This window comes from Monopterus albus, unplaced genomic scaffold (genome assembly GCF_001952655.1).
Source record: "Monopterus albus unplaced genomic scaffold, M_albus_1.0 scaffold6.1, whole genome shotgun sequence".
NCBI lineage: Eukaryota > Metazoa > Chordata > Actinopteri > Synbranchiformes > Synbranchidae > Monopterus > Monopterus albus.
In genome coordinates, this window is record NW_018127886.1 from 240,251 (window position 1) to 265,015 (window position 24,765).

The 24,765-nt window shown below is 39.9% G+C and overlaps 1 protein-coding gene across 6 annotated transcripts in view; it reads right to left on the reverse strand.

The window, feature by feature from the left end:
- Window positions 1-20,292, reverse strand: part of kcnd3 (potassium voltage-gated channel, Shal-related subfamily, member 3) — a 97,584-nt gene extending 77,292 nt beyond the window's left edge. For 4 of the 6 annotated variants that reach the window (XM_020617264.1, XM_020617227.1, XM_020617271.1 and 1 more), the window contains exons 1-3: window positions 19,638-19,730; window positions 19,443-19,531; window positions 17,383-18,562 (exon numbers count right to left, since the gene is read on the reverse strand). In XM_020617264.1, coding sequence (XP_020472920.1) covers window positions 17,383-18,485 — 1,103 coding nt within the window. In that variant the 5' untranslated portion in view covers window positions 18,486-18,562; window positions 19,443-19,531; window positions 19,638-19,730. Of the gene's footprint in view, window positions 1-17,382; window positions 18,563-19,442; window positions 19,532-19,622 lie in introns of all 6 variants that reach the window. The other 2 variants (XM_020617234.1, XM_020617244.1) reach the window with 2 other exon arrangements.
- Window positions 20,293-24,765: the final 4,473 nt, after the last annotated feature.

Here is a 24,765-nt window from a genome sequence, read left to right on the forward strand (position 1 = left end):
ACAACAACTCCTTGACTGTTCTTGAATGGCCCAGCCAGAGCCCTGACTTAAACCCCATTGAGCATCTCTGGAGAGACCTGAAAATTGCTGTCCACCAACGTTTACCATCCAACCTTACAGAACTGGAGAGGATCTGCAAGGAGGAATGGCAGAGGATCCCCAAATGCAGGTGTGAAAAACTTGTTGCATCATTCCCAAAAAGACTCATGGCTGTATTAGCTCAAAAGGGTGCTTCTACTAAATACTGAGCAAAGGGTCTGAATACTTATGACCATGTGATATTTCAGTTTTTCTTTTTTAATAAATCTGCAAAAATGTCAAAAATTCTGTGTTTTTCTGTCAATATGGGGTGCTGTGTGTACATTAATGAGGAAAAAAATGAACTTAAATGATTTTAGCATATGGCTGCAATATAAAGAGTGAAAAATTTAAGGGGTCTGAATACTTTCCGTACCCACTGTATATTGATCTGATGATGGCCATACAGGAAAAGATAAAAAGATCAAAGTTATTACAATTCATCCTGAATGGGACATGAATGTCTGTACCAAATTTCATGACAAACATCAAATAGTTGTTGATGTGAGCTCCAGAAACAACCATAGATGAGAACCTCACGGTGGTGCTAGAACAAAAACCAGGGGTTCACATCCATCATTGGGATTCATTCCATTAGCTTAAACATTGTAGAAATATTTCTGTCTGGGGCAAAGCGGTGGACTTTAGGTATGATCCCACAGTATGTATATATATGATACGGGCTTCAGTCTGTATCAATTATGTAAACACCCTCAAGTCTTGTTGGGCTAGGCTGAGTTATAGACCTCCAATATAATCACTGCAGTTTTGTTTTGTTTATTTAGTCTCCACACCAGTCTGAGGGGTGGGGGAGCAGGGGGTATGAAGCAATCAACCAAGGATGCTAAAAATAGCAGTAACCAAACCTTGGAGCACACCAGTAATGGCTGCAGCCAAACAACAACAGACACAGGTGAGGGAAAACGTAGGCTTAACAAGCTGTTTTATACCGTCTGGGCATGAGTAAGATGTAAACAAATGCAAGGAATAGAGAGAGAAAGATTTTCCATCATCTAATATTTCATGACAGACTATTCAGACAATCTTAAAATAAACATTTCTTTAGAACATGCAGAAGATATTTAGTCTAGGGCTGCAACAATTTAACAATAAAATCAATGATTAAAATAGTTGTCAACTAATTTATCAATTAGTTGGGTCTGGTCACATAGCTGTGTGAGACGTCTGGGTGACTACATCAGTGAGTCGTATCAAAATGGTGGAGGCAGCGGCTAGTATAGAGCATGGTTAGTTACAGCGGAGAAAAGTGGACGACCAGTCATCTAAAGTTCAGTAACACTTTAATTTACAAACAGAAAGAAGACTGTCCAGTGCCAAATATGCAAAACATATCTGTAGTGGAAGGGGAGCATGATGCTAAAGTGCACAGGGCAAGAGTAAATGTGGATTGTTTAGGAATACTCAATTTTATTTTAACTGTCAACAGTAGTAGTCATGTTTGTAGCATACTGGCTCTTTACATTAGCATGTTTTACAAAATTATTTTAAAACCATAAACATTTTAGTGCTTTTGTTAGCACTAAGGACAGATTATGCACTTTATAAGCTCTATTTTTGAACAAATAATTTATTTTACTGCATAGGAGTATTGCAAAAGCATTGTTTAAATGAATGCATTTGTTTTTATAATCTAGAAAATAAATTTCTGCATGTTTTTACGCCCTGATTAATCATAGACATAACCGACAGACTAATCAATTATTGAAATAATCGTTAGTTGCAAGCCCTGCTTTTGTCACTTTGAATCTGTTTTAATTACTTTGTCTTTGTATGCACACACACACACACACACACACACACACACACACTGTGTGAATGGCCATATACAGACCCACAGGTACACATACACAAACAAGCGCATACAATGCGCATATTAGTTCTGGTAACATGCTCAACAGCAGCCATCTGTGAGTTTCTAAAAGCATTTGGCCAGGTTCTTAGTACCAGTCTGCTTGTCCATGGGACCTGGCTCAAATCTGATACCGTTACCCAGCATGTTTTCTGTACAGAACAAACATCAGTGACCTCATGGCTAAAGACTGGCACACAGGCCAAGTTTACAACAAAGAGCCGCTCTACAGGGAAAGGAAACACATACACACACGTCCAAACACAACCACTTTTCTATCGCCGATCTGTCTTCTTTAAAAACCTTTGTTTACTACCTGAAAATCTTCCTTCTCTCTGCTTCAGTGTCTCACTAGTAGATTGAACTTTTCAACCTCATGTATGCAAATGTCTCTCTCCCAAGACAACTCCTTTCACTTTAACTTTCTCAGTGAATCCTCTCTTTGCCTATTCTAGTGACAGTACAGGGCACATTTGTCAAACTCACTGATGATTAACAGCAAGAACAGAAGAAACAAGACATCTAACACTCACAAGTCTTAAAGGAAGGTGGAAGCTCTGCTCTAGTTGTTAGGAAATGTGGGAAAGAAACAGGAAACAAAGTGAAGTGAAAGTTTAAATGTGAGATTCACAATCTAGCCTAAGATAATTATAGCAACCCAGGCCTCATCTGCATCTGTTTAAAAGTCACAGCTGCCTTACAGGGAGCACAACCAACACAGAAACAGTCTCTCTGTGCTTTTGGAGATGTGTAGGGTTGGGGATCAATAACCGGTTCCAAACTTCCAAGAACCGTGAATTCAATAAGATGTGCATTTGCATTCTGCGTTTCAGTTCCTAACTGTTGCCCATTTCAATCATGCTCCTTAGTGAACTGCAATAAGCATTATACAGTCCACAAAAGTTCTACTTGTCTACTAGGACCTGTGACATGGACCCAACACCACGCCATATGTTACGCAGCATGCAAGTGAAGAGATGCTTCTGTTTAAATCATGGACCATGGCTGACCACAGAAAACATTTAAGGTTTGGCTTAGTTTCACTAAAAAAAAAATTAACGATGCAGCAAAATGCAACAAGGATATTTTGTGCAAGAAGGAAGCGCCTCTAACATGACAAAGCTTTTACTTGTGTGAATCTGAAGGAATGCACTGTGCTCGATGTGTTGCTGTCTCCCAGCCAACGTTCACATTACCAACATCTGACGCTCAGGACATTCTCCTTTCATATTTTAGATAAACAATGTCTACAAATTATTTAAATATACATTTGTCTTAGATACCGATTCAGAGAGCACCCCTCCACCAACGGTTCATCCCCATGCCCCAGAGACACCCCCCTCTTAGCACAGAAACTCCTTTCATTGACTCTCCTTCATTAGTAGGCAATATGCATTATTGATATCTGGTGATTCAGAGCAATATCCATTGATTTTGGCCTTCTTTCAAATTTTATGTTAGCACATCAGAAACAGCTTACAGGATAAGTAACATTAGAATCAACAGTAAACTGTGCTTAGACCGACTCCATGGTAGGTGTAGCTAAAAAAAAATAGATTGTAAAATGAGATGACTAAGGCCCTAAATCCTAAGTACAACTCTCCCTCCAGAGATAGTCCAATCATTTTGTTTCTCCATTATTTATATAAACAGTTTTGGTCTATAATTGTTTTAGATGATCATTCCTTATAAGAAAAACAGTTTTTTATAAATGAAGGGAAACATTGCATTTGACAGCTTACTAATTATAGACTAAATGTGCCAAAAAATACTGGAATCAGAACAGAATCTATAAGAACTGGGACCTAGAAGCAGAACTGTAATTGATAAAACTGAAACAATACTCAACCCTAGAGACGTGTGAGGTCTCTTTTCCGTCCGTCAACCATTTGGCCACTACAATGCACTTACCTGTTGACAACTTGCTACTGACTATCTAGCTCATACATACACACAGCTTTGCCAAACTATGTGTGAGTAAATAGAGCTAATGGAGAATGGAAAGTGTTCCAAAGGTGCGTCTGGTCACAGTGTGTCTGGCTAAGGGGCACTATTGGAAAGCTGTTGCTCCACTTACAGCCACCTGCTGCCAGCCTGGTCCACCTGGCCTAGGAACATTCATTATGGTCCAAAGCACTTGACCATTACATCCATCACCGCTGCCTGATCTATATCCACCCATTAGATGGCCACTATCATCACCGTCCAACACTGATTAGACGCATTACTAGTGTGAGCGGATGGGAACCTGGATTGCATAAATAAATTCCCTGGGATGGTGCTGGGGTTTTAGTCATGCAGACAACTCACTCAGGATGTGAGTGTTAGTTGGAGAGAACTGGAGTGCCATTCCAACTGTAAATAAAGGGGTAGTGAAATGTTTATTAGGTTGTGCAGTAAAAGGACACAAGAGATTGAATTTTTATGTTTCTTGTAAGTACAGTATTTCTCAAAAATGCAGAAGTTGAATAGTAAATAGCAGCATGTTGTTTTCCACTCCACTGAGTTAGTTGCCAAAAAGATTCCATCTGCTGCTGTTTCATAGCATTTCTGGTTTGTACCAAATTACACATTAGAGCAAGCAACTCTCAAACAAGCTGTGTAATATGCAAGAAGAAGATTGTAGAGGATGGAAATACTTCATGTTTATTCCAATATTTTCCCAATCTTATTATTCATAGTCTATTGTTATTAGTGTTAATATTTGGACAATGGACAATATACCCAGTTGTATTATTGTGTGCCTTAGAAGAAAACCTCGAGAGCCAATTCAGACATATTAAGATGATGGGGAAAATAATGTGCTTGTTTCATTTATAAGCAATGTTGTTCTATTTATAGAAGTTCAAATCAGAGGGGAGTCTATTTCTGCATGAGATAACAGAATTGTACCATTGAGTACATTATTATTATGGTGTGCTATATATTAACTTTCATTGAATTGTATCTATGCATTCAAATTAAAAATTGTGTAGCCCATTTTATTAAGAAAACTAAGAAATAATGACTTGGTAAGCAGCAGTATTAACAGAGCAAATATTCCAATTGGTCACGTGACCGATTACATCATGAAAGACCGTTGAGCATCTCCAATAGTGAAGCAGAACAGATCGACTAAATCAAATTTTTTTTTTTTTGTTTTTGTTTTTTAAACATGGTAGAGCAGATCTACAGAAGCTGCCATAAACTCTAAGAGGAAGTTACCAGACACTGGATGTTGACTATCCCAACTGTGTCTTATCAGAGAATTCTTTGAGGAAGACATTTAATTTTCATTCCACCATACCAGAGGGAAATTCCTATATCAATTTTATTAAAATACTGAGTGTTTTTTTTTTTTAGCTCATTACCAAAAATACTCTGATATGTGATAACCTCTGTGAAATGGTATTAAATTGTTCACCAGCGGTTCCTATGTATAAATCTGTTTTTATGTTTCACAGAAGCCAAGATCAGGCTACTGGGCTTTTTTATGTCCTTATGCTTCAATCCCTCTTTTTCTCATCACTTCCTTTTGTAGTGTTAATAATGAACAGCAGATACATTTTTTTCTTTCACCCTGCAAACAGGCTGAGGAGATGAGATTCCCCTGCTGTGTGTCAACACATGCCCAAGGTTATTGAGTTTAGAGCACAAACTCCAACAAAATTAATTGTAATATAGCTTGGTTTGAAGTTGTGCCCGTGTGCTGCAGCAATGCAAGTTCAAAGTCATTGTGTGCGTGTGTGCGTGTGTATAGAGAGGGAATGGACAAAATAAAGGGGGCAGAGTATGCAGACTTGGACTAAAATACAAAAGCTGGTAAGAAAATTTTCCACTTTTAAAAACTGTGAATTGGAATTGAAATGAAAGCAAAAAATATTTACACACCATTATTGTCTAGATGGAAATAAATAAGGACTACGAGAAGGAAGAAAGAGATGGAGTGAGTATAGCTGAGATGCAATGTATTATAGAAAGGAAGGAAAGACACGAGTCTGACAGATAAAGATTTGAGATAGTATTTAAGATTACACATGCAAAACTTCATTTGTTTTTGTCTTTACAAATGACATTTAAACTAAATGATTTATGGTACAAAATTAACAGCACAGTATTTAAAGGGTACTGTGATTAAAAGACTGAGTTTCTAAATAGACACGTTTGCAGATTAGTTTCTCACCCCAAAAAAAACTGATTTAGTTCATGCTGTTACATTTGAGATAAGACTGAATGTTATGACTCCTTTTCTCACACTCAAACTGCCAACCCCAGGTAGATTCAGTAGCATCCCATTTTAAAGGTAGATCTAGTCTATGTTACACACTCCATCTGGATGATGAGGTTATATCGTATCCACCAAGACTGCAGAAAGATAAAATTTGGTCATGCAGCAGGTGTGTAAAATTTAAGTTTATTGTTGTATATATTGTACATACACAATCCAAGGTTATGGACCATCCCCCCTCAACAGTTAAAATGTTTTCCTTGTTGTGCATTCAGCAAGGTTTGTTACCCACAGTAAACTGATTGCTTTGATTATTCCCTTGCCTTGAGAAGGGCTTCTAAATCTCTGTTGCATATCAGCTGAAAACTGGGGGAACTTATAAGCTCTCTGTTTTGAGCAGGTCATTGATCTGGTGTTAATTCAATGCTAACGAGATTAAAACATAATGCAGACTGTCTCCTGTGAAATGAGGCTGGTGAAAGTCCTTTAGAAAGACTTATTGAGCAGCAGTGGACCATGGCCTTGCTCCTCACAAAGCAGCGAGGTAGAAGGCAGGTTGCTCACCAGAGGGATTTGGAAATTGAATTAATATTGCCACCATCCAACCTTTGAAGGGAAAAAAGGCTTACAGAAATCTATTAATGAGGTTAGGCCATGACTTGACTTTTATGCTCTTCCCAACACATGGTGCTGTTAGATGGCATATGGCAGGATTAATCTCTCAGCGTGTGTAATCCCCAAAAGACATCTGGATTTGAGAAAAAAAAAAAAAAGTTGATTTCTAGCTTTGTGTACAACATGTCCTACATCTATTTGCTAATGCTAGAATTACAATAGAGTGCAAAGAAATCAGTATTTGACACAATGTTCGGTAGGGATGCACCGACACTAGTATCGGGTCTGATAACATCCTCTAGTACTCGTAAAAGTTCTGCAGTATTATGCACAGACACCACTAAGCAGCAGCATTAACCTGGAGTCGGATGAGCAGGTCATTAGCCAGAGAAGACACTGCAGCGTTTTGAGGAACTTTTAAGATAAGTGCCGATGACAAAAGGGAAGCCGACTGTGAGCTCTGAATGATCTGCTCTGCTGTGCTGTGTGTGTCTATGAGCGTGAGCTCTGAATGATCTGCTCTGCTGTGTGCGTCTATGAGCACCCTTCCCTCGCAGTCTCACACAAGGTTGCATTTTACTGAGACATCTACACTCCATATGTGCAACAAAATCCAACAGTAATGGAGAGGGTAAATAATCACACACAAAGTTTTTATAGTATAAACATTGCAATATCATTAAGTACTTGTATCGGTACTGGCTGTAAGTACCGTACTTTGTCTGAAAAAAAGTGGTATCGGTGCATCCCTAATGTTCAGACATTAAGTGAGAATCATACTTTTTTTATAAACTGTAGCAAATCAAATGTCATGACACTCTTGAACGATCATCTTCACTGAAGCCTGTTAGTGTGGAGAGGGGAGAGGAATAGGGAAGAAGACCCCCACCCCTCACAGAGAGAGACGGACACAAAAATACAGAGGGAACATATCCAGAGAGAAGCATTAATCCCTACAGATTTAGTGTAGCAGAACAATTGCTTTTGTCATCCTGGATAATCAGTACAGAACACGGTTTATGAATTACAGTACACGAAGAAAGACAGACCGTGTGTGTGTGTGTGAGTGTGTGAGAGAGAGAAAGAGAGAAAGAGAGAGAAATGTATGTATGTCAGCATGAGAATGACAGCCCAAAATAAATGACATCTACCTGCTAAAAAGCCCTGCCTGCAAATCTGGGAAGATTAATCAGACACAGTCTTTATCACATTTTGTACTAGGAAATGAAGGGCAATTGTGTGTGTGTGCACACACACACACACACACACACACACACACACACACAGAGATATAGAGAGATACAGATCTATAGATAGCGATAGATAGATCCCCCAACTTCACTTCAGTCCCCAATATCTACTCAGTAATCTTCCCAGTGGACACAGTACTGTCTAAAGATAATTATATACATTTGGGTGTTTGTTCAGATCCAACTTAATCAAAAGGCACTCCAATACAATAACTACAACCATACATTACTAAGTGATGTTTTAACTGCTCTCTTAAAAAAGCCTTTATTTATGCAATACAGTGAAATCAAATTATGTTAAGCAGCTACTGTATAACACTGAGATAAGTGTTCTTCCACTCATTACCAAAAATTTTCTCTGATATGTGATAACCGTCTGTTAAATGGGATTAAGCTGTGCACCAGTGGCTCCTATGCACAAGTTAGAATGTTTATGTTTCACAGGAGCCAAGATCAGGCCACTGAAATATTCAAAATGTTTGTTTTAGTTTAGCATGACAGCTGCTAAAAATGATTTGCTCATTTAGACTGACTGCTCGACAGTGCCGCTAGCATCACTAAAAATGGGCAAAAACCCAAAACATGAGCCTTAATACATCTTTAACGGAAATGTCTGTCCCCTTGCATTAAACAAAAGTCTGAATGTTGCGGGATATAACTAGAATGTGGCTTTTAGACTCCCTCGGTGGGTAGCTGTCATCAGCTGACCAGGATGTTGCTAAACACCCTGGAAACTGATAATCACTGGCTCATTTTCAGGCTCCTCACAGAAAGCCTACTGGTAATTGAATTGGAGCAGTGGGCACAAGTGTCGTAGGCTTGGAAGGACCATAGCTGAAGGCAATTAGCTGTGGCAGACACCGAAGGGAGGGAGGGACAGAAAGAGAGACATAACGTAATGTTCACATGTCTGACGTACAGCCTTTTTGCTTCAACACCTTGAGCTTCACTGCAATCACTTCTGCATAGTTAGTTGAGATGAAGTTAGTTAGGACACAGTGTCCTCCTATGACAGGGCTGAGTTTGTACGTCAATGATGAAAAATGGGGCGGCAAAACAAAGCACATGCTTGAAATACTGTACTGAAAGATCCTCCCTGCCAATTACCCTTGACAGTCACATTGGCTGCCACCCTCCCCACAACCCCACCCGTTGGCTGACAGAATGGCCAGGTAAATGCATTCTGCAAAAGCATGAAAGGTCTGGTGCTCGATATCCGTTTTGAAAAAAATGGGCAACCATCTAGATCTCTGCATGAAAAAGGGGTAAAATAAATATAAACAACAAAACGTGGGAGTCCAAGCAAGAATCTAGCAGAGCTGGAAAAAAAATCATTTCAGTGGCCGATTTTGGGAGGGAGACTGGGGTGCAGTATTGATTTGTGTGACCTCAAGCACAAAAACATAAGCAGCAGGTATCAACTCTACTAGCTAGTGCATTCCTTCTTTTTGACATGTTTAATCTGGTCTTATTGATTCTTCATATAGGTGGTTATTGATTGATTGTAGATTTCTTTTGAAGCTCTTGGACCCATTTTCAACCTGTGAAAAAAAACAAGTCAACAATTTTTGAAATGCTGCTTTAATCAAGGGGTATAGGTCCACGGATACATCTTTGTAAGCTGCCTACACTATGGCAGTACTTTTAAACATAAAAGGACCAAAGAGAAGTAATTCGGTGTCTTATTTTATGTAACTTAATGTCTGTCAGTATGTTCATCACTGTAGTCTAGACTTAAATGTCACACCACCAACTCAGTGTACTTCCATGAAATTTCATACAGACATTCCAGGTGTCTGGAGGATGAAGACAAATGATGTTAATGAAAATCAAAAGTCAAACTAAAAAATTTGTCCAATACCTGCAAACATTCTCATCAGCCTCGACTGTACAAAGTACAGTGGAAGCTGATGATGAGCAGTCTTAAAATACAGTCTTAAAGAGGTGCTAGCACATCAGTAGTCTGAATCTGACTTTTTAGGGCACTTGTGTTATTTTAAACAGCTGTGATACTTTGCTGCTGTCATCCGAAATCAGCTTGTTCTCTCAACTATTCCAATGGCAAACAACTCCATAAGTGTTACCAACCCATTTTACATTGTGCCATCAGTTATTTACTGAGCTATATTGTAGGTGCTACATTTATACACACAGTGTCTGCCCATGTGCTTTGATGTCTCTGACCACCAGGCAATGGACACTGTCTCCATATGAGTAATTGGGGTGTATGCTATGCTCACTGGTATGAGCAGAATCATGTGGAAGCACATAATTACTTCAGAAAGGTACACTGAAAAACAGAAGAGGACATACTAAGCCTTCATAGCGGGACAAACATACATCTAACACAAACCAAGCCGACATCAAAGAACTAGCAGAGATGTAGGCTGTTGTGTCACCTCATGCTGACTCGTTAGGATCAAAATATGACAAACACACCACAAGGACTGAAGCCAGCAGCCAACTAGCATGTAGATTGTACACCTGCACATCCATATCAGGAGATGGTGGTGGTGGTGGTGGTATCTGTATTCAACATAAGGGAAAGATGAAGAACTTGGACATCAGATATAAAGCACAAACTGTAGACAAAGCAGCTCTCGCTCACCACAACTGCTGTTTATAGCTGCTTCTAACTGAGAATATGACTGATAAGTTTGGTTATGGAGAAAGGAGGTGGCAGAGATAGAAAAACAAGGAGAAACCACACTAAATGGGTGAAATCACAGATATTACAGCGACAGACTCAAGGGGCTTTCCCAAATCGTTCTCTTCTCATGCAATGATTTACTAAGATGAACAGCCAATCAGAGTGGCCTCTCTCACCGATGGGGTAAAATGATGAATCGGTCAAAAAGCAGCGCACATGGTCCAACTAGTTCCAACGATGTGGGACGCACCGCAAAGACAAGGGCAACAGACACACGGTGACAGCAGCCAACGGCTGACCATTGGCTTGGTGTTTCAGGGGCTTTAAGGCTGAAACGATTCTTTGAGTAATTACTAAAAGTTATCAATGCAAAATCTTTGCACAGATCATTATTAATGTTGCATAAGGAGAAAGAGAGAGAAAATAGCAAGAGATGAAGAGAAGAGACTAGCCAGAGAAAATGACAGAAAACATCCACGTTTTTAGTTCACTAACCAAACAAATCTACCACAATGTCAATGCATCAGCACCCCAGCAGAAAGCATCCAGTCCACAGAGTGGACCCAACAGAAGCCGGTAACCTTAACGTAAATCACTATTACTGCTAATTGAAATGAAAGCTACAGTACACACACACACACACACACACACACACACACCTACTCCCCTTACAGTGCATAAAATACTTCCAGACCGCAAAATATCAGGTGGTGTGGGTTTCTTTAAAACTGGGCTAATATGGCAGGTAAATGCACTAGATGGGTTTAAATTTCAGATGTTTACAATTTAATCAAAAATGCTGATTTTACTAAAACAGAAACATTTAGTCGTTTTAAGAGACCTGCCTTATTTTCTCTTTTGTATATTTAATATTGCCCTTTAATAAAGCAAAACTGTTTATCTGATTAATTGATGGAATGATCTTTAGAATACTTGATTGCTAAAAAGATCAATAGCTGCAGCCCTGACAGGCATGTGCAATATGTGTACACACCTCAGTTCAGAAGAAAAGAAAAATCAGGTGGAGAAGGTTGGGGGTAGTGAATGACAGAGATAAAGAGAAACAAGGATGCTACCCCATGTGGCTGTAATGACCAACGCAGCCTGGCAGAAAACAAAAACATGAACAAAAGTGAGGCTATAGCTGTACCACTAGCGGGTGTATGTATTCCGTACAAGTCCAAGTTGTACTTGTGTTTCGAGCTTGTGACAAAACTCGGTAAAACTTGGTAATTGAGTGTCATAATATTGATATACAGCCTACAGTAGATTAAATGTTCTGTTTTCCAAACTTAGACTGAGCTACACTTAAGTCGGAGGATTTTATGAATTTATTTTGATTGTCTTAGCCCAAAATAAATAAAGACAAAAACTTTAATATATCATTCTACTGTTTTGGTAAATCGTACTCAAATGAATTCTCAACTGAATTTCCAGAAAATATATTGTGAGATAAATGTAATATACTGTATTTGTTTTGCCGACCACTATTAGTATTAAGCTCAAAGCATGACTGAAGCTGTCAGATATTTTAAATGCACTGTATATATCATTTAATTAAGACTTGGACAAAAGGAAATATTAGCTTATTGGTGATCCAGTCAATGAGATTCACCATCTGAAAACGATTACCGTCTGCACTGAATTTCAACCGACCATCAAGATTTCAGTCCGGAGGAAACAGCAGGCTGCCTGACTGAGCCACGACAGAGACACAACAAAGACACAGACCAAGAGAGGATGACACTAAGGTGTAAGGGGGGTCAAATGGACTGACATTTAGTTTTTATCTCTTTTCTGCAGCACCTGGGAAAGGGGCAGGAGCATAGGGCTCAACATCTCCTTATGCCTCTTTACTCTGGAAGGCAGACTGGGAAAAACAGCTGGGAGGTCAAAATGGAGATTCACTTGTTCTGATACACACTTTAATGCATCTGTGTGTGTTAGTATCTCCATCATAATGGCTTTTTACGCGTGTTCACCTGAGGGCCAATGTTGTACAGAAAAAAAAAAAAAAAACATTTCACAGCCTATGGAAACTGTAAAAATTACTGATGGCTTTCACTACACTCACACCGAGTCTGGTTTCACACTTCAGCCAGTAAGAGAGAGGGCAAATTGATATACTGTGATGTTGGGTTTCACCTGTACAACTGTATAGGTAAGAGGTAATTGCACAATTCATGCCAAGCCTTGATAAAATGAAGTTACTAATCCTTTCCAGTCTGTTGATTATTATGTAAGGGTTGCAGGATTTCTACCAAATTCCTGTTCTACTTTTTTTTTTTCCATTGTTTGATGTTGGGGAAAAAACAAACACACACACACACACACACACACACACAAGTGAAAAAGCATGACTGTGCAAACCTACAAACCACAGATAAAACCTCTGAGGAATATTATCAGGAAGTGAAATCTTTGACCCATGACTTTCTGTCCACTGATGGTACTGTGTTCTATTTTTATTTAGGCCATAGAATATATAGTTCATCTGACAGTCGGTAACACACTGCAGTAGAACACTGGGTGCAGATGAAACACAGAAATGCATTTCTGAGAGCAAAGGCATGTGATCTTTATCTGGACAATGATTTCTGACCCCACGACATTTGCATTTATACAGCTGTTATTTGTTTATGTTGTTCCATATCCAGATAATGTGTTAATACCACATGTACTGTAAATGGAGTGCTAGCGGTGATTACCTGCTCAATGCCTTGTGTGACATACTGTGATAAGTGGTAGTTTTGTTGCTGTAGGCTAGTTTCCTAGTGTACAGTAGCAAGTACCCAACATTTTGTTGTCCTGCATTTACTAAAGAGAGGACATTATTTAATAAAGTAGTGTTACTGGCTGCCATCTGCTAGTTAAATCTATCACACCTACACTATACAATCAGTTTAAACTAGGTGAACCCACATTGGTATACTCCGTAATACCTCATGTAATAGCCATGATATAACATAGAGCCATAAATCATTCACACTCCAAACCCCTTGCATATCGTGCACTGCAAATAATGACCTTAAAAAATAAAGTGGTAAGAACAAACGCCATCACAGGAAAATTAGTTCATTAACAGCTCTCATGAGTCCCAGACTGTCAGTGACATCACACTCCGGTGCTATCTCCAAGTCGTACTCTCACCGCCTGCTCTGATTAATAGCGCTAACAATGGCCACCACATTTCTCGCTGCTGAACAAAATCAATACTTGTTCATCTGCACTCATCATCATTTTCTCATATTTTTGTCTCTAAAATAAATGCCATCTATAAATCAGAACTCGATGACAACTAGGTGCGAAAAAAGGTGGAAAACACACTAACCTTTAAAGGCACACACAGATGATCATATACACATTTGTAGGCTCAAGTGAACACAAGCAGGCACATGCACCCACGGTTTACACACCTCCCATTTACATCTACTACACACACACACACACACACACACATTCATTTGGAATAAACCAATAGAATTCTGTGTTTCCCCCCAGTAAAACTATCTGTACATGGCTCATAAGGCCTGGACCATTCGTGAATTCCATTTATGCTTAAGAGGAGATTCTGAAGCCTGACAGAAGTTACTGAATGCTAAACATTCTCTTAAAAATCACTCATGCATGTCACTCAAGAACAAATGCATTCATAGGACTGGTCCACGCATGAGGGACATTGCGTTCACGTGAGCCGATTTTTTTGCCCTAACCAGTCAGTAATGGGTCTGTGGCTCGTATCCAACCCACTGATGGCATCGACATAAATTACCTTAACTTAATATCTGTCAGGAGAACCAACACAATTTTAAGAGTCAGTTGATCATTTCTGTAAATCATCTTACAACAAAATGGTGAACAGTGGTTTCTATGATGCTTGGACTCCCCTTTCTATTCTATTTGGCTAACAGCAGAGCGAGGAGATTCAAACCATCAGTGGGCATGGCAGACCTTCACATCTGCCTTCAGTAGATAAAATCCTATTTGAAAACTAGCAAAGAGGCCTTTTAAGAAGTTAATATTCATAGTTAAATAGAAAAAAAGAGCCATTTATTTTCTTCTATCAATTAGATAATCCACTGCCACTTTTTTAATAGACAAAATTTGTTTTTCAAGTGGTGCAGTCAGGGACAATGTATGATAACATACAGGTAGAGGAGTCACTTCTATGTGACTGAATTAGCATTTTAATGAGTATAATGTCAATGCTGAAAAACTGTGAAGTAATTCCAAACATAATATACTTGACTCACTGCTAGAGGCAAATCATTAAACAAGTGTAAATATACAACTCTTGTTTAGAGTCTTAAATGGCCTTTTTGAGTTAGAAAAAAAAAGATTTGCTACTGTGTTTAACTGGGTTCAACTTTGATAACATGCAATAAAACTCTGTGTGTGTGTGTGTGTGTGTGTATATAGAAAGAGAGAGAAAGAGAGCACATGAGGTACAAACAGAGCAATCTTGCTGCATGCGTGTCAAGATACTAATGAACACAGGTGTGATCATGTTAACACACCATCTGACGTACGTCATACATACACAGAAAGAAAAACAGAAAACACAAATACTGTATCTCTTTGAGTGCAGCACAAACACTGGGGCTAAAGCTCAACACTTAGTAGTAAATTAAACATAAAAGTGCAGAGGAATAAGAGTATCAATGCAAGAAGAACAAAGCAGAACCCACTCAGTGGCATAAATATAAAAGCTGAGGCACAGACAGGCAGACGAGAAGTCGAGGAAAACACTGTCTGTAGGACCGGTGTTTGATCTTACTTTGTCAGATGAGCATAAAGTGCTGCACAGCAGACAGACAGGATTCATTTCTATAGATTTCAGTATTAGTAGATAAATGAAAGAGCGGGAAAACATTAAAAAAAAAAAAAACATGTTTCATGTGAATCTGAAATCACAGTCATTGTATGAAATGGATGAACCTCAGAAAAGGTCAAAACTCTGTACAGTATGCATATGAAAATACCAAAATTAATTTTTATGCATTTACAGTATACAAGGCCAGGTGCATGTGCAAATATTGCCTCTGTGTGTATGATTAGTTTGTGTGTCTTTATGATATAAACAGAGCAGAGACCAAAATGTCAGGCAGGTCTACATTAGTCAGAAGATGCAGCTGATTAGTCATTATCATCATTAGTCACTCTGACACCCACTTCAGGCCCAAGCTTTACTGATGAGGCCAAGCTCAACAACAACTCCCCTCTTAACACACAAACGTGCACACACGCCCTCCTCTTTGGCAATTCTACTGTAAATGCAACAGGAGACTGGTTTAGTGTCTCAGGTCTCAATCCAGTGGGAGGAGACAGGTGTTGGGCGAGTGTATGGGCAAGCGTGGTGAATGACGAGAGCTGCTGCTGCATTCACAGAATTAACAGACAGCAGAGAATACCAGTTTATGTCTATTATTCTGTCCACACGGACCAAACAATTGGTCCAGAAATCAAACACCTGGTAGACACAAAATCTTCTGGGCAGGTTGTGAATGGCAGGGCACGATGACAGGGTGCCAAGTGTCTCACAGCAATGAGCTCAGAACCATTTATGGCCTCCATGACTCTGGCATTTAGAAGGATGCCGCAATTTGTCAGCCTCCCAGTCTGACTCACAGATCCACAACAGGGGATGCTCATAAAACACATTACCATTACGCCTAATAGTGCTGCATCACGGAGCTCTGCGTGTGTATGTGTGCACAATGTAAAATTAATGATGTATGTGTGGTTCCCCTCACTACCATAAAATGACTGATGGGAATATATTATGACTGAAAAAATGAGGGAAAACAGACCGGGAGATCTAACAGATGATTGCATCAAAATGCTCCATCTTGCTGTTCATTTGTAAAACTCACAGCCATTCGTGACTTTGTAAAAGGAACCAAAAACAAAACACAACACACTGGGCTGCAGGTTAATCAGGCATTCTATAAGCACTGGAAGCATGTAAGACTTTTAAAATAGCGTATCTATCTCCGTTACACAAACACAAATTACTAACTGAGCCACTCTCTTTCCTCTTGAAATGGAGAGCATTTTGGTATTCTGCATCAGAGCCTTCCTACCAAGAGGCACTTAATTTTCAAGGCCAGCGATGAGTGTAACTCATAAAGAGTGAGTGAAGGAGGAGGAGGGCTCTCAAAATGCGGAGTCATTGTTTCAGTTCATTGTCAACTTAAAGAGCATGCATGCTAACCACAGGGCAAGCAAGAGAGGGAAATAATGGCACAATCTCTCTTTCTTTGTTTCCTATCCACTGTGCTTGTTTCAATAAATGCTTTCAACTTTACCATTTTCTCTACTTCTACAATCTTCCATGTCTCTTTCTTTCTCTGTCCCCGTTATCAGTGATGTATAAAGAGCAGGCAATGCAACAGCCATTACCGAGAGAGAGGGCATCTTGATGGATGCTCTTCCCCCAGAAGAACACAGTCAAAACGCAGGCTACTGAAAACTGCCACTTCTCTGTAGTGCTTTATCATTATCTGTAAAGTTTCTGTGCCTTGAAGAGGGTTGCACTGACTTCTGAAGCAGTTTAAAGTCAAATCACACATTGACTCACACATAACAGGCCCAACTAAAAATATGCATGTACTCTGTTGCATATTCACAAAGACTTTCTCTCTATCACACACACACACACACAGACAGAGCATTTGCAACCAGATAAAAGAGATGTCTGTTTTGCTCTTACCCAAGCGTTGTCATAGTAACGATGGTGTACCAGAAGGAAGCTGGGATGCTCGTGAATTTGCTGGAGCTTGAACCCTTCTCTGCATAGAACATGACGGTCGCAAAGATAATTATGGCCATAGTGAGGGAGAAGAGCAGGAAGCCCAGCTCTGAGGCACAACTCTTCAGAGTGTAGCCCAGGATGCGCAGGCCCTGCGAGTGACGGGAGAACTTAAAGATACGGAACACACGGAACACACGGAGTGTCACAAAAGCGCCACTCACGTCCTCATTGTCAGTCATCACCAGGCCAATGTAGTAAGGTAAGATGGCCACTACATCAATGATGCTCATGACAGACCTCATGAAGCGGTAACGACTGGGAGCAGCAAACAAACGCATCAGGTACTCCACAGTGAAGATCATTACGCAGGCTGTGTCCATGCAGAAAAAGGCCACTGTGTAGCGCTCACCACATGGCACTTCCTTCTGATTGGGTGCTGAGCCGCAGGGCACCGTCTCCACCACGTTGGTGATGACAGAGATAGCAATGAAGAAGCCAGTGACGTAATAGAAGACAAGCGCCATAGTGGAAGTGTGGGGGTTCTCGAAAGCCCGCCACATGGTCTCCCTGATGGTCATGTTGGGCAGTTTAGCATCCTTGTTGTCCTCCTGGTCATCCATCAGACGTTCTGCATTCTCCCTCTTTCTGTCTTTGTACTCTTCATAGCAACAGTCTCCAATGATCTCTGGGATAATACCAAAGAAAGCCAGCTCCTCCTCATATGAAGAGATGCACGCATAGCGAGGATAGTGGAGTTTGCCTGTGCGGTAGAAGTTGAGCACGCTGCGGAATACATCAGGGTCTCGGTCAAAGAAGTACTCTTTGGTCTCCTCATTGTAGAAGAACTCTTTCTCTGAGCTGCCCAGTAGGGTGTCTGGATAGCGATCCAGCGTGTTCCTCCAGGTCTGAAAGCGTCGTCCACTGACATTAAGAATGATGAGCTCATCCTGCCTCTTGTTCTTCTCAGCGGGCGCCACTGGCATGGGCAAATTGGCCACAGGCATCCAGCCAATCGCTGCTGCCCGGGCAAAGGGAAGCCATGCCGCTACTCCCGCCGCCATGTTGTGTCCGGCTTGGGGCGTAGGGGAGACCAAGTCCAGCACCTTCACAACCAGCTTGACTTCAGCTCATCCACCATCTGAAAGGAGGCAGAAAGTAAGACAGGAAGCACAGGAGCACTGTTTTGATCATGGAGGAAGAGAACAGTTAATGAGAAGATGGAAAACAGGAAGAAAATCTGAGACATCTTAATGTTAATGATGTGTGAAAGGAAAAATGTTAAAGAAGCAGGTAAAAGGAGAAAACGCGAGGCACTGACAAAAGGGAATCATGTAACAATGAAGACAAAACAACACAACTCATATTCTAACAAGGGAGTATAGCTGAGACAGCAAAAAAGTATCTTTATAGTTTAACATCTCATTGAGGGTGAGAAACCTTTATGGTGCACAATATAAAATGTATTTCTATTTGATATAGTAAGATTTAATATGATTTCAGGGCCATACTACAATTTCCAATAAGCATCATCTTCCCTTTAACTTCTTTAAGGCTCTACAGTATTTCTCAGCTCCTCTCTACTGAGTTACGGGTAAGAAGCGGCCTTCTCAGGACCACAGTTCACTGCATCATACACTTTAACAACTGAAGGCAGCCAAGCAAAGCAACTGCATTACAAAACAGCGCATATCATTTTTTTCTCACCAGATACGCACATTTACAAGGCTATATTCTTCTTTAGAGAGATATAAGATATTAAAAACCTGTTGAATCCCAACTAGAAAGGCATCTTTATATTAGTCAAAATGAACTCAAAGCATTTATGAGTCTTCAGATCAAATTCACGACTGAATTTAACTACGTTTATCCCGTTTCTGAAAAAGCGCCTTCTTTCTAGATGACACATTTGCTGCTAAAGCTCAACATGAAACAAGCAAAAAAAGCATTAGTCGGACAGGTTGATAATAGAATACAGCCAGTATTAACAACGTTATCGTGGGTTACAGTTTATAACTCACCGATTCAAAACGATCCATCCACAAAACGCGACCTTCTTCCAGCGCAGTTTAGTGACAAGTCGTAGGTTTGGTTATTTCTCAAAGCGCTTCTGGGGAAAAAATACCAGGAAAGAAGTTATTTCGCGAAGAGGTGAACCAAATTAGAAAAACGCTACTGCTGAGGTGAAAGCGGAAAAGTACCAGAGACGGACGTACCACAGCTGTTTCAATTCAGTTTCCATTATGCGAGGGGGGGGGACAAATGATGGCAGGACTCTGTCGTGAAAAACGTCTTACCTTGGTTTGTCGAGGTGAGTGGTGGAAAGACACGGAGGAGGAGGAGGAGGAGGAGGAGGAAGAGAAGGAGGAGGAGGAGGAGGAGCGCGCTCTCTATCTCTCTCTCTCCCTCTATCTCTCTCTCCCTCTCTGCAGGGCATAAACTACATTTATGGGAAACCTCGATCAGGACTCAAAGCATGCGCAGAAAGTGGGTTAGTCAGTGATGGAAAAAAAAATTAAACCCCCCTCTGCTGTCACTCAAAATCTGTTGCCAAACGGGTCCCTCTCATCAGACCAAAAATGAATAAACTTTCCAATCATGTGCGCTGTTGAATGTGATCACATGCACTGCTGCCAGCTGAGTTAGCCACTCCATCCAGGGGCGTAGCCAAGAAGAAACATAAACATACACTGGGTCTCTATGTGTTTAATTAAACCAGCAATTACTGAACAGATTTTTTTTGGCCACTTGGCAGCACTAGAAACAACCCAGCCATCTCAGTATTACTATTATCACATAACAATTATATCATTCATTTGGAGCTGTGTTTCTCACCACCTAATGACTAAGTTAGTCCTTATTCCTTAGTCCCTATTAGTCCTTCTCTTTGTTTTTTTTTTTTTGTTTTTTCCTGTTCCTCTCCAACCTGCAAGTTGCTAACTGCCTGTGTCTGCATTTGCTAGTAAGCATGTAGGTTTTAAAGGCTATTTTGCTAAAAACAGATGGCTACTGCAGTGGAAACAGTGATAGATGCAATCAAAAATCTCTTTAAAAGAGTGTAATGTTATAGAAACTAACTCCAAAATATTTTCTTCATTTGTTTTTACAACTAATACAAATAAATAGATGTCTTATTTTAACTGTCTTGTTGCTGCTGTAAAACATTGTGCGGCCGCTTGAGAGATGCATAGACAGAAGATAAGAATTTTCTAACTGTTTTGATACCTGTGAAGCAACTTTTAAAATATATTGTCACTCAGTGTTCAATGTTTACATAGGCTGCTAACTTGGAAACATATTCTCTCCCATTAAGTTATCAGGGGCGATACTAAGTATCCAGTCAGGTACATGATATGTTGACACACAGAACCAAGACGTATGGTAGACAACCAGATAGGCTGAAAATATTTGGACATGGTCTTATTTGGATTCCAGGTCTTGGTTTTCCCAGAAATACTACACAGTATAAGAGCAGACATCGAATATATTAATGGAGACCAGGAGCTCTAGCAAACTTGATGCTATTTCTTTAGCCAGTCAGAAAGTTACACTCAAAGCAATAAAAATGAACATGTTGCTGTATGTCTTCCCCTGGCAAAGTCTAAGCGACAGTATACTATATCTACATCCTTGATTTTTTCGGTTTGCATTCTTGCCTGGGAGTTTGTGTGTCTACCGAGTCTGGTAATCATCTCTCCATGAATGTTTACTCATCAAGGCGAAGCAAAACAAAAGGGCTCCAGTGGAAAAACTCTCAGACCAATGTGTGTCTGCACTGAAGAGACGCAGGTGCAGCATGTACTGTACAGTAAGCACATTTCAGAGGACTGCACAGTCCTCTCATTTTTACGCTAATACTGTCAGCTCAGACTGGCTTTTTCAGTGCTTTAATGAAACATTTTGATCAAGCCTGCATTAGAAGAAGAATCATTTCTGTGAGTACATAGTCATTTATATTCAGACTAACACAGTGTCAGTGTCTGTCGCCACATTATTCAATGCTTTGCAGAACAATATGCAACCCTAATTGAGTCAACAGGGATCCTATTCCTCTGACATGTGCAGTTCACTGGAATAGCAATTGGATCAGCTCACACGCATTATCTTATTATGATTATGGACATACTGTACATGAGCACAAAAGGAAAATGTCTGCACACAGCAGGTTACTCACCCTAAAGTCACCCAGTGAGTTTTGTTTGTTTGAAAATGACAAGTGATCCTGTGTCCTTACCTATCCTTAGAAACTCAATTAAATCCCTGACCACACCCTGTCCCCCTGATAGAGGACAAAATAGCCAAAATGACCTCATCTTGTGAAAAATGCCCCCGCTCCCTAAACTCAAACTGGCTGTCACAAGAATATAAGTTCACACACATGCACAACTATTCAAACACATAAACTCACAGGCACACAATCCACTGAGACTGGCCTTTTCAAAGGATGAGTCTGTGAGCGATTCCAATAACTCAAATGTCACTGAATAACAAGGTGGGTTGAATCTCATGGTCAACCGCCCTCTGTAATTATCTAGACACAACACTAGCATTAAATTTTTAAATCCCCTCTGCCCTGTGGCACCTCAAGAAGCAAACTAGCTATTTTTCAGTGACAAAACTTTAAGGATTAGTAGATTAAATACGCTTGCTTAATATCAGTCCTAAGGGAGGCAAATGTTCCAATCGATGCAAATGTATCCCTCAGCAGTGAGACGCCATATTAGCCCAGCACATTATCAGTCAACCATCCATTCCAATAGAGCAGTCTAAAAGATAACCTTACCAAGGATTAGATTATTTGATCATAGTGTATATTCAGCATTCAGGGCATTCTTAAAACCCCTTAATATCCAATTTTCTCTTTTTTGTGTCTGTTAAGTCGTTTTAAAGACATTTTTTGACATTTTGGGAAATATGCATACAGTATTACAGCCAGCTTAGTTTTGCATTTATGTTTGTTTTATCTGCAAAAAATCATATTGTGCAGTTCATAAGAATGGTTTTAAAACGGTTACTTTTTTTGATTAAACATTTTAATTACTGAGTTTGTAATGACCGCCCCTTACAGGATTTAAACAAGAAAACCCTCTGCTATTTCGATGAGGTTATTGCATTTTCTATTTGTTTTCTTGGAAGAGGTTTGAAACAAAGTATTGTGTATTGTGAGACAAGGGCTTCAGGCCTGGGAGACTTGTGTTTTTTATTCACCATCATTCCACAAATAAATATATAAACCCTCAACAACTACATCAGTTGTTATATTGAAAACCATCCGCTCTTCTATTCTTATTTTATTTTTTTATTCTTTCTCCATAAACATTTAAACAGATCTGAATGTCACACCCATTTATGCAGATGATGCTGTTTTAACCTACTGCCACCTCTGTTTTATTTGTGTCTTTGAGTAATTTTTAACCTCCTTGTATAAAAGATGCGACTTACTGTAAAGCATCTCTGGTGGCCCCGAAAGTGCAAACGGCTCTGATCTAATGAGAACAGTTTACCGACAGAAATGCTGAGGTAAAGGTGATGGTTAATTTCCCTCCTCTATTGCTCACACTGCTGTTACCTTGATACCTCTGCTGACTCCTGACTGTTGATGGCCACTTCAAGGCCACACACACACACAAAGTGGCATAAATAAAGTTAATAAACTACATATTCAAATACACATTTTTCCTAGTTTGCACTTTCTTCACATGACTTTTGTTTGGACAGTTCCCTTGTTGTGCATTTGTTTATTTGATGAGTTCAATTATCCATTCCATCCCCATAACCTGCTTTCTTACTGTACAGTACTTTTGCCTAATTCCCATTAGGTATCTGAACCCTTCCTTTGGGGCATTAGTGATGGAGTTTATCCTTGCTGTGCCAAGCATTTACTTGGCAGCTCCTCTGTCTGCTCTTCAGGGAGGCATTCACTGGCACTGGGGGTGGGGTGGGGGTGGATAGGGAGGTGAAGGACGGGTGCTCTTGGCCTTTTTCCAGCAGCAGACCCTGCACCCCTTCTAAACCTGTAAAATGTCACTGATGCACAAACTAAGTTAGACTGATTTACAATATGCACTGTGGAGTTTTCATTTGTCATTCAGCTAATATGACTTAGAGAGTAAAGTTTACATAAAAGACGAAATAAACATTTAATGATCATGCCAGTATAAGGAATGCTTGGTACTAACAATAACATTCAGGTTGGCTCCTGTCTACATTATGTAAGCACACAGGCTGACTTTGCAATGAGAAGACAGGCTGGGAAATGTTAGATAGAGATGCTGGGAGAAAAGCCCTGAAACTCACCTCTGACTTCCTTCCCAATTTTCTTTTATCACTCTGCTCCTCGGGGCACAGCAATCAGAAGTGTAAAGAGGTCATTGATATTCTAGACATATACTGACTCTCACAGATAATCTAAGACCATACACACCAGGCCTTCCTGTAAACACATGGAGTCCTCACAGTAGCGTGTGAATTCTGAAGAAATAATGTGGCCTGCATTCTTTCATTCACATACCTATACCCGTTTCATACCTGAATTTATGGAACCTTATATCACTATGCAAATTAATTTTAACATCACACATTTGTACATGTACTTGTTACTCTGCCTTTGTCTGTTATGTTGATAAACCGATCATTTGGGAAGGCCACTCATTTGAAACCAGTCAGTTTAATAACCTGCAAAAAGAGCAGCCTTGTGTATCCTCGATGCAAGAAAATTAATTATAACATAATCGCTTGATGATGAACTGAGTAGAAGACTGGATGCTAGCTTCATATTTCCTGCTCTGTCAGAGAGTAATTTGATTTTTTTAAATTGCACTCTTCCCTAAACTTTAGAGACTATAAATGCTGATACTGTGAAATAGTAGAGCATCTTTAATTGATTTGATGTGTTGCTCTAAAATAGTGCAATGAAACCAAAATGACTTAAAATATACATTATGGATATGGCTTTATGGCTCAATGAGAACATTAAGGACCATGAGTTCATCAGTAAGAGTTGACTTACAGCATATACAGATGCAATATTTAAAGAAAGAACAGAACGGGAGTTCACTGCAGTCTCTTTCTACTTTACTGTGATGAGCCATGTCAAAAACCTTGGTTCAGCTTTTACAGACCGTAATGTCTGCATCCATTCAGCTGGTGCATCTGAATATGAAGAAGTCTTGACGAAACACACTACTGTAGCTTCATCTCGGCTGCATTAAATTTACAGTACCTGCAAAAAAACTCTAGAGTCCATAATAAAATCTGTGAATGCAGAAGGTTTACATCATATACAAACCCAAATGACACGGAACCAGATCCCCCTAAGAGCAAAAGGGTGATGAGGCATTTCTT